This window comes from Nerophis ophidion, linkage group LG14 (assembly GCF_033978795.1).
Source record: "Nerophis ophidion isolate RoL-2023_Sa linkage group LG14, RoL_Noph_v1.0, whole genome shotgun sequence".
NCBI lineage: Eukaryota > Metazoa > Chordata > Actinopteri > Syngnathiformes > Syngnathidae > Nerophis > Nerophis ophidion.
The window spans coordinates 12,572,774-12,584,765 of NC_084624.1; the positions used below are offsets into that span (position 1 = coordinate 12,572,774).

Below are 11,992 nucleotides of genomic sequence, written 5' to 3' on the forward strand. Positions count from 1 at the left end.
AAGGTCATTTAACATACCCGCCATATTATTTATTGTGGCCCATCACAACATTTAACATAGTCCATAAGGTCATTTAACATACCTGCCATATTATTTATCGTGGCCCATCACATCATTTAACATAGTCCATAAGGTAATTCAACATACCCGCCATGTTATTTATTGTGGCCCATCACATCATTTAACATAGTCTATAAGCTCATTTAACATACCCGCCAAGTTATTTATTGTGGCCCATCACATCATTTAACATAGTCCATACGGTCATTTAACATACCCGCCATATTATTTTTGTGGCCCATCACATAATTTAACCTAGTCCATAAGGTCATTTAACATACCCGCCATGTGATTTAGGGCTATATAAGTAAACATTGATTGATTGATATTATTTATTGTGGCCCATCACATCATTTAACATAGTCCATAAGGTCATTTAACATACCCGCCATGTTATTTATCGTGGCCCATCACATCATTTAACATAGTCCATAAGGTAATTTAACATAACTGCCATATTATTTATTGTGGCCCATCACATCATTTAACATAGTCCATAAGGTCATTTAACAGGCCCATCACATCATTTAACCTAATCCATAAGGTCATTTAACATACCCGCCATATTATTTATTGTGGCCCATCACATCATTTAACATAGTCCATAAGGTCATTTAACATACCTGCCATGTTATTTATTGTGGCCCATCAGATCATTTAACATAGTCCATAAGGCCATTTTACATACCCGCCATGTTATTTATAGTGGCCCATCACATCATTTAACCTAGTCCATAAGGTCATTCAACATACCTGCCATGTTATTTATAGTGGCCCATCACATCATTTAACATAGTCTATAAGCTCATTTAACATACCCGCCATATTATTTATAGTGGCCCATCACATCATTTAACATAGTCCATAAGGTCATTTAACATACCCGCCATGTTATTTATAGTGGCCCATCACATCATTTAACCTAGTCCATAAGGTCATTTAACATACCCGCCATGTTATTTATAGTGGCCCATCACATCATTTAACCTAGTCCATAAGGTCATTTAACATACCCGCCATGTTATTTATAGTGGCCCATCACATCATTTAACCTAGTCCATAAGGTCATTTAACAGGCCCATCACATCATTTAACATAGTCCATAAGGTCATTTAACATACCCGCCATGTTATTTATAGTGGCCCGTCACATCATTTAACATAGTCCATAAGGTCATTCAACATAACCGCCATGTTATTTATAGTGGCCCGTCACATCATTTAACATAGTCCATAAGGTCATTCAACATACCCGCCATGTTATTTATAGTGGCCCATCACATCATTTAACATAGTCCATAAGGTCATTTAACATACCCGCCATGTAATTTATCGTGGCCCACCATTTCGCCGTCACATCATTTAAAGGCAGTGTGTGTCAGTGTCCTCATTATGATACAGTTGTAAAATATGTAGGTTATACAGTACTCATATCATCGAGGTTATAAAAAGTGTGTATTATCATCAAGAGTATCAAGGCTATAACACTATCTTAATGATCATATTTGTATCAAGGTTTTTAATAAAGGTGGATATAAGTACAGTATCGAGTTTATAAAAGATGTGTATCAGTGTCCTCATTATGATACAGTTGTAAAACGTCGTTTATGCAGTACTGATATCAAGGTTATAAAAAGTGTATATTGATATCATTAATACAGGGGTCACCAACCTTTTTGAAACCAAGAGCTACTTCTGGGGTACTGATTAATGCAAAGGGCTACCAGTTTGATACACACTTAAATAAATTGCCTGAAATAGCCAATTTGCTCAATTTACCTTTAATAAATAAATCTATATATATTTAAAAAATGGGTATTTCTGTCTGTCATTCCGTCGTACATTTTTTTTTCCTTTTACGGAAGGTTTTTTGTAGAGAATAAATGATGAAAAAAACACTTAATTGTTTAAAAGAGGAGAAAACAAGAAAAAAAATGAAAATTAAATTTTGAAAAATAGTTTGTCTTCACTTTCAACTCTTTAATATTCAAAATTTAACCAAAAAAAAGAAGAGAAAAACTAGCTAGTTCGAATCTTTTTGAAAAAATAAAAAAAATTTTTTTATGGAACATCATTAGTAATTTTTCCCGATTAAGATTAATTTTAGAATTTTGATGACATGTTTTAAATAGGTTAAAATCCAATCTGCACTTTGTTAGAATATATAACAAATTGGACCAAGCTATATTTCTAACAAAGACAAATCATTATTTCTTCTAGATTTTCCAGAGAACAAAAATTTTAAAAGAAATTTAAAAGACTTTGAAATAAGATTTAGTAAGATTTGCCAGAATAATTTTTCTGAGTTTTAATCAAAATAAGTTTGAAGAAATATTCCACAAATATTTTTCGTCGAAAAAACAGAAGCTAAAATGAATAATTAAATTACAATTTATTTATTATTCTTTACAATAAAAAAAATAAATTTACTTGAACATTGATTTAAATTGTCAGGAAAGAAGAGGAAGGAATTTAAAAGGTAAAAAGGTATGTGTTTAAAAATCCTAAAATAATTTTTAAGGTTGTATTTTTTCTCTAAAATTGTCTTTCTGAAAGTTATAAGAAGCAAAGTAAAAAAATAAACACATTTATTTAAACTAGTAAAGACCAAGTCTTCAAAATATTTTCTTGGATTTTCAAATTCTATTTGAATTTTGTCTCTCTTAGAATTATAAATGTCGAGCAAAGCGAGACCAGCTTGCTAGTAAATAAATTAAATTTAAAAAATAGAGGCAGCTCACTGGTAAGTGCTGCTATTTTTAGAACAGGCCAGCGGGCGACTCATCTGGTCCTTACGGGCGACCTGGTGCCCGCGGGCACCGCCTTGGTGACCCCTGCATTAATAGTATCAAGAGGGGTTTGATATGTAAATAATAATATTTGTATGAAGGTTATTGGCCTGAAATCGCTTATTTTGACAACCTGTATCACCAAGTCCTGTTTGGGTTTGACTTTGGTTGTGTGGACAAAAAATATTTTGTGTCTGTATTGAATTCCTCCGTCATGGACAAAGTGACTCGTTGAGTCTCCTCCTGCTCGTCATGCCACTTACTAACCTTGCGGGTCACAAAGTCATGTGACCCGTGCTCGTTCTGCCATTGGTTCACGGCCATGTTTGTTTGTTTTACGTTGTGCTCCTCCAAGTGTGACAAGTACAAGAAGGGCATCATCGACGGGCCGGCCTGCAGCAGCCTGTGCGACAAGGAGACCTTCTACTTGAGCAGGTGTCTCTCCAGCCTCCCCAGCCAGCAGGTAGGAGACCACCTGGCCAAGTGACACCAAATGTCTGTTTAGGATAAGTCCAATCAAATGAAGGATGACCTCATCCAAAATCACCTGGATGGCCTCATCAAAGTTCACCTTTGCACATTGTCACACAGCGCCAACATTTGGGAAGAAGGGTCAAGTGATAGAAGTCCAAATAGAATAAATATATCTAGGAGAAAGTTATACAAGTACAAGTTTCACTTTAGCGAGTCATTGCACATAACTGTTGTGTGTTCAAGTACCCTGGATTTCAGTTAGAGACCGAGGCCTCACAGGTTTTGAAAGATGGGGTAGACTTAACCCCCAAGAGATGCACCAATGAAATATTGTTTACAATAACAATTATATATTGTTTACAATAACGATGATATAGTATTTACAATAACAATGATTAAGTGTTTACAATAACAATTTTATATTGGTCACAATAACAGTGATATTTTGTTCACAATAACAATGAGATATTGTTTAGAATAACTGATATATTGTTTACAATAAAAATTATATATTGTTTACAATAAAATATTGATACATTGTTGACAATAACAATGCTATAGTGTTTACAATAACAATGATATGCTGTTTACAATCACAGTGATATATTGTTTACAATAACTGAGATATTGTTTACAAAAATATATTGATATATTGTTTACAATAATAATGATATATTGTTTACATTAACAATGATATATTGTTTACAAAAACCATGATATACGTTTACAATAACAATATGTTTACAATAATAATGGTATATTGTTTACAAAAATATATTGATATATTGTTTACAATAATAATGATATATTGTTTACAATAATGATATATTGTTTACATTAACAATGATACATTTTTTACAAAAACAATGATATACGTTTACAATAACAATATTATGTTTACAATAATAATGGTATATTGTTTACAATAATGATATATTGTTTACAATAACAATGGTATATTGTATACAATAACAAATATATATATTTTTTTACAATCATTGTTTACCATAACAATGATACATTGTTTACAATAAGAATGATGTTATGTTTACAATAAGGATATATTGTTTACAATAAGTATATATTGTTTACAATAACTATTCTATGTTTACAATAATAATAGTATATTGTTTACAATAAGGATGTATTGTTTACAATAACATTTTGTAAACAATAACAGTGATGTATTGTTTACAATAACAATTATGTATTGTTTACAATTACAATTATACAATGTTTACAAAAACGATATTTTGTATACAATAATGATGTTTTGTATACAATAACAATCTAATATTGTTTACAATAACAATATTATATTGTTTACAATAACAATATTATATTGTTTACAATAATAATGATATGTTTACAATAAAAATCATGCATTGTGTACAATAACACTTGTACCTTCTTTAAAAAAAACTATTATACTGTGTTTACAATAACAATTATACATTGTTTGCAATAAAAATTATACATTGTTTACAATAAAAATTATACATTGTTTACAATTACAATGATATATGGTTTACAATACAAATTTTTCACAATAACTGATACATTGTTTACAATAAGAATGTTATATTGTTTACAATAACAATGACATATTTTTAAAATTACAATTATGTATTGTTTACAATAATAAATACATATTGCTTACAATAACAATGATATATTGTTATTGTAAACATTGGGGCGGTATAGCTCGGTTGGTAGAGCAGCCGTGCCAGCAACCTGTTGCAGGTTCGATCCCCGCTTGCACCATCCTAGTCACTGCCGTTGTGTCCTTGGGCAAGACACTTTACCCAACTGCTCCCAGTGCCACCCACACTGGTTTTAAATGTAGCTTAGATATCGGGTTTCACAATGTAAAGCGCTTTGAGTCACTTGAGAAAAGCGCTGTATAAATATAATTCACTTCACTAAATATATCATGGCTTGGCATTGTCTTGCTGAAATAAGCAGGGGCGTCCATGATAACATTGCTTGGATGGCAACATAGGTTGCTCCAAAACCTGTATGTACCTTTCCAGGCATCAAATTCCAAATGAGCTAATATTTGCTAAAAATGAAGTTTTCAAGTGTGAACATTAAATATCTTATCCTTGCAGTCTATTCGATTGAATATAAGTTGAAAAGGATTTGTAAATCATCGTATTCGTTTTTTATTTACCATTTACATAACGTGCCAACATTCCTGGTTTAGAATTGTGTACTTTTCCTGCTACAAGTAGCCTTTTGAGGTGATGTGGCCCTTACAAATCAAGAGTTTGACACCCCTGATGCGGTTACTTAGGTATGTTCTAGGTATGTTAATCCTAGCTTTAAATAGAATCCAAAACCCAATTAAAGTTTTTACACGTGTTTTACAAAGCTGCTCAACATAGCAAGTGTGTGTGTGTGTATGGGGCAGAAACCTTGGGCTTTGGGTGGGATTGGGGGACCCAGAATGTGTTGCTCCGCCCCTGCACCTGACTCCTTAACACAGGAAGGTGCTTTCAGGTGTACGCTGGAAGCTGGGGAGACCGCCAAGGAATCATCCGCTGCCATGTGGGCGGAGTGGGGCCCGACGAGATGGGCGAGGAGCCGGAGCCCCGCAAGGAGGCCCCCGTGTTCGATACCCCCACCAGAGGCACGTCGGTGGAGAAGTTCAGAGAGATGGTCTTTAATCACCTCAAGGTAAAACGCTAATACAGTTAGGTCCATAAATATTTGGACATTGACTCCATTTTTCCGTCTTTTTGGTAGTTTATTTACTTAAATCAGGTGAACGGTGTAAGAATTCCACTTTTTTTAGGGACCAAAGGTAATTGGACAATAGGCTACTCAGCTGTTCCATAGCCAGGTGTGTGTTATTCCCTTGTTTGTTTTTCATTGTATTTAATTTACAAAGAGCAGATAAAAGGACTAGATGTCATTTCAAGTGTGGTATATTCATTTGGAATCTGGGGAGGTCAACTGTCAATATGAAGTCCAAAGAGCTGTCACTATCAGTGAAGCAAGCCATCATTAGGCTGTAAAATCCAAACAAAGCCATCAGAGAGAGAGCAAAAACATGAGGTGTGGCCAAACCAACTGTTTGGTACATTCTTAAAGGCCTACTGAAATGAGATTTTCTTATTTAAACGGGGATAGCAGGTCCATTCTATGTGTCATACTTGATCATTTTCGCGAAATTTTGCTGAAAAGATTTAGTAGAGAACATCGACGATAAAGTTCGCAACTTTTGGTCGCTAATAAAAAAGCCTTGCCTGTACCGGAAGTAGCAGACGATGTGCGCGTGACATCACGGGTTGTAGAACTCCTCACATCCTCACATTGTTTACAATCATAGCCACCAGCAGCGAGAGCGATTCGGACCGAGAAAGCGACAATTTCCCCATTAATTTGAGCAAGGATGAAAGATTCGTGGATGAGGATAGTGAGAGTGAAGGACTAGAAAAGAAAAAAAAAAGGCGAGGGCAGTGGGAGCTATTCAGATGTTATTAGACACATCTACTGGGATAATTCTGGAAAATCCCTTATCTGCTTATTGTGTTACTAGTGTTTTAGTGAGATTATATAGTCACACCTGAAAGTCGGAGGGGTGTGGCCACGGGTGTGGTGACCGCCAGTGTCTCCGGTGGGAGGAGCTAAGAGAGTCCGCAGCTGCAGGAGGATGCAAGCTCCGCTCATGTCTACGGTAAGAGCAGACTTATTACCACAATTTTCACATCGAAACCTGCCGGTTGACATGTGGTAGAGAACCATGTTCGCTTGACCGCTCTGTTCCATAGTAAAGCTTCACCTTCAGGAATGTAAACAAAGAAACACTGGCTGTGTTTGTGTTGCTAAAAGCACCTCCATCTTTCTTCTTTGACGTCTCCATTATTAATTGAACAAATTGCAAAAGATTCAGCAACACAGATGTCCAGAATACTGTGAAATTATGCAATTAAAGCGGACTACTTATAGCTTGGATCGGGCGGGGAAAAAAATGTCCGCTACAATCCGAGACGTCACGCGCAAAATTTAAAATTGCAATTTAGTAAACTAAAAAGTCCGTATAGGCATGTGTTGCAATGTTAATATTTCATCATTGATATATAAACTATCAGACTGTGTGGTCGGTAGTAGTGGGTTTCAGCAGGCCTTTAAGGAACTCAAAGCACTTTGACACTATTTCCACATTCACACACTGATGGCGGGAGCTGGCATGCATGGCGCTAACGAGGACCTGACAGGAGCAAGGGTGAAGTGTCTTGCTCAAGGACACAACGGACGTGACTAGTTTGGTAGAAGGTTGGGGGTTGAACCAGTAACCCTCAGATTGCTGGCACGGCCACTCTCCAAACTTCGCCACGCCGTCTTTAGTTGGCCAGATCAAGAAAAATCTCCAGGAGGTAGGTGTGTCTGTGTCCATCCATCCATCATCCATCTTCTTCCGTTTAACCGGGGGCAGTAGCCTAAGCAGGGAAACCCAGACTTCCCTCTCCCCAGCCACTTCGTCCAGCTCTTCCCGGGGGATCCCGAGGCTGGAATCCCGGGAGACATAGTCTTCCCAACGGGTCCTGGGTCTGCTCCGTGGCCTCCTACCAATCGGACGTGCCCGAAACACCTCCCTAGGGAGGCGTTCGGGTGGCATCCTGACCAAATGCCCGAACCACCTCAGCTGGCTCCTCTCGATGTGGAGGAGCAGCGGCTTTACTTTGAAGATAGAGCTTTTCACCCTATCTCTAAGAGAGAGCCCCACCACCCGGTGGACGAAGCTAATTTGGGTCGCTTGTACCCGTGATCTTGTCCTTTCGGTCGTAACCCAAAGCTCATGACCATAGGTGAGGATGGGAACGTGGATCGACCGGTAAATTGAGAGCTTTGCCTTCCGGCTCAGCTCCTTCTTCACCACAACGGGCTGATACAGCGTCCGCATTACTAAAAACCCTGCACCTGTCGATCTCACGATCCACTCTTCCCTCACTCGTGAACAAGACTCCGAGGTACTTGAACTCCTCCACTTGGGGCAAGATCCTCTCCCCAACCCGGAGATGGCATTCCACCCTTTTTCTGGGTATCTGTGTCCGAGTCAACGATTAAGAGAAGACTTCAAAGGAAATAGAGGTTTCTTCACAAGGTTCAAAAACAGGAAGGCCAGATTAGAGTTTGCCAAGAAACACGTACAAGAGCCTGTGCAGTTCTGGATCAACATGTTATGGACAGATGAGACAAAGATCAACTTGTAGCAGAATGATGAAAAGACAAGAGTGCGGAGAAGGGAAGGAACTGTTCCAAGATCCAAAGCATAGCACCTAATCAGTGAAGCAGGGTGGTGGTAGTCTAATGGAACTGGATCTATCATATTTATTGATGATTTGACAGCAGAGTGAATTCTGAAGTGTTTGGGGCAATATTGTCCGCTCATATTCAGCCAAATGCTTCAAAACTCCTTGGACGGCGTTTCACAGTGCAGGAATGTTCTGCAATGGCCAAGTCAGTCACCTGACCTGAATCCCATTGAGCATGCATTTCCCTTGTTGAAGACAAAACTGAAGGGAAAATGCCCAAAAAACAAGCAGGAAGTTGAGACGGCAATTTGATTTATGATTATGTTAGTTTGTCCGATTACGTTTGGTCCCTTAAAAAGTGGAAGGCACCGAACGACCGACCGAGAGACCGACCTACCTACACACAGGTCACCTGATTTGGATGTAAATACCCTCAAATTAAAGCTCAAAGTCTGCAGTTAAAGCACATCTTAATTGTTTTATTTCAAATCCATTGTGGTTTTGTACGGAGCTGGAATACTGAAAATTGAGTCCATGTCCAAATATTTACGGACCTAACTGTATGTTCATTTAAATTTGACGAATACATGAGATAAAAGGAACGCATGTAGAAATATTTTAATACAGCAAGGATCACAATCTTGACTCAAAATAGACATCCAGTCAGCACCTAAAAATAATAATAATAATAAAAATGAGTAAAAAAGTATAATATTATATGTTTTTATTATTTTAAAATCAAGCAGGCCTTTTCTTCCCTTTTTACTTCATACATCAGTTTGTGTTTGTGCATTTCTTTGAAACATACATTTTTGGTTAAAAATGACCGAAATTGGAGCTAACAGCACCATGTTGCCTTATACTGACTTCTAATACACACTATTAGCACCATGTTGCATTATACTGACTCCTAATACACACTATTAGCACCATGTTACATTATACTGACTCTTAATACACATTAACACAATGTTGCATTATACTGACTTTTAATACACACTATTAGCGCCATGTTGCATTATACTGACTCCTAATACACACTGTTAGCACCATGTTGCATTATACTGACTATTAATACACACTAACACCATGTTGCATTATACTGATTCCTAATACACACTATTAGCACCATGTTGCATTATACTGACTCCTAATACACACTATTTAGCACCATGTTGCATTATGCTGACTCCTAATGCACACTATTAGCACCATGTTGCATTATAGTGACTCCTAATGCACACTATTAGCACCATGTTGCATTCAACTGACTCTTAATACACAGTATTAGCACCATGTTGCATTATACTGACTTTTAATACACACTATTAGCACCATGTTGCCTTATACTGACTCCTAATACACACTAACAACACAATGTTGCATTATACTGACTTTAATACACACTATTATCACCATGTTGCATTAAACTGACTCCTAATACACACTAGCAGCAACATGTTGCATTATACTGACTCCTAATACACACTAACAACACCATGTTGCATTATACTGACTCCTAATGCACACTATTAGCACCACGTTGCATTAAACTGACTCCTAATGCCCACTAGCAGCACCATGTTGCATTAAACTGACTTCTAATACATATTAGCAGCACCATGTTGCATTATACTGACTCCTAATACACAGTAACTACACTATGTTGCATTATACTGACTCCTAATACACACTAGCAGCACCATGTTGCATTATACTGATTCCTAATACACACTAGCAGCACCATGTTGCATTATACTGACTCCTAATGCACACTATTAGCACCATGTTGCATTATAGTGACTCCTAATGCACACTATTAGCACCATGTTGCATTCAACTGACTCTTAATACACACTATTAGCACCATGTTGCAGTATACTGACTCTTAATGCACACTATTAACACCATGTTGCATTATACTGGCTCCTAATATACACTATTTAGCACCATGTTGCATTAAACTGACTCCTAATGCACACTAGCAGCACCATGTTGCATTATACTGACTCCTAATGCACACTATTAGCATCATGTTGCATTAAACTGACTCCTAATGCACACTATTAGCACCATGTTGTATTAAACTGACTCCTAATGCACACTAGCAGCACCATGTTGCATTATACTGACTCCTAATGCACACTTTTAGCACCATGTTGCATTAAACTGACTCCTAATGCACACTATTAGCACCATGTTGCATTAAACTGACTCCTCATGCACACTATTTAGCACCATGTTGCATTATACTGACTCATAATACACACTAGCAGCACCATGTTGCATTATACTGGCTTCTCATACACACTATGTAGCACTATGTTGCATTAAACTGACTCCTAATGCACACTAGCAGCACCATGTTGCATTATACTGACTCCTAATGCACACTATTAGCACCATGTTGCATTAAACTGACTCCTAATGCACACTATTAGCACCATGTTGCATTAAACTGACTCCTAATGCACACTAGCAGCACCATGTTGCATTAAACTGACTCCTAATGCACACTAGCAGCACCATGTTGCATTAAACTGACTCCTAATGCACACTATTAGCACCATGTTGCATTAAACTGACTCCTAATGCACACTATTAGCACCATGTTGCATTAAACTGACTCCTCATGCACACTATTTAGCACCATGTTGCATTATACTGACTCATAATACACACTAGCAGCACCATGTTGCATTTTACTGACTCCTAATGCACACTATTAGCACCATGTTGCATTAAACTGACTCCTAATACACAGTATTAGCACCATGTTGCATTATACTGACTCCTTATGCACAGTATTAGCACCATGTTGCATTAAACTGACTCCTAATGCACACTATTAGCACCATGTTGCATTAAACTGACTCCTAATACACACTAGCAACACCATGTTGCTGACCAAAAAATGGGGTCACTACTCACTTTAAATAATGTTTCTTACCCCTGTAGTCCAAACTAGGAGAGCAGAACAACCTGGTGGGTCTGGTCAGTGTGATCCTGTCGGTCGCCGACGGCAACAGAGATGGAAAAGTGTCGCTGCCAGAAGCCCGCTCCATGTGGGCCCTCCTGCACATGGACCAGGTAAGAACAGATGAGGGTTCCATCCGTTACTGTTTTGGCGGTCTCTTTCTGAATGTTCTGAACTCCTGTTTCAATGGCAGTCTCATAGTGAGCGAAAAAACGTGGCCCGGCCAAGTGAGGCAAGCTTTTCAGTATTCCCATAAAGATGCACGTTAGTACGATTATTTTTTATGGCATGAGTAAATACATATCACAAATATGATATAAACAGTAAGATATCTCAAAACATGTTTCCCATATATTAGACTAAAAGCTGTAGATATTAGGAAATGAGTTATTTACACAGAAATAATTTGTAAATGCTTATTTACATACCTTA

General features: G+C 37.4%; 1 protein-coding gene across 2 annotated transcripts in view; it reads left to right on the plus strand.

The window, feature by feature from the left end:
* Positions 1 to 11,992, plus strand: part of dipk1aa (divergent protein kinase domain 1Aa) — a 36,493-nt gene that overhangs the window by 17,496 nt on the left and 7,005 nt on the right. For both annotated transcript variants that reach the window (XM_061919857.1, XM_061919858.1), the window contains exons 3-5: positions 3,204 to 3,311; positions 5,825 to 6,001; positions 11,542 to 11,673. In XM_061919857.1, coding sequence (XP_061775841.1) covers positions 3,204 to 3,311; positions 5,825 to 6,001; positions 11,542 to 11,673 — 417 coding nt within the window. The remainder of the gene's footprint in view (positions 1 to 3,203; positions 3,312 to 5,824; positions 6,002 to 11,541; positions 11,674 to 11,992) is intronic.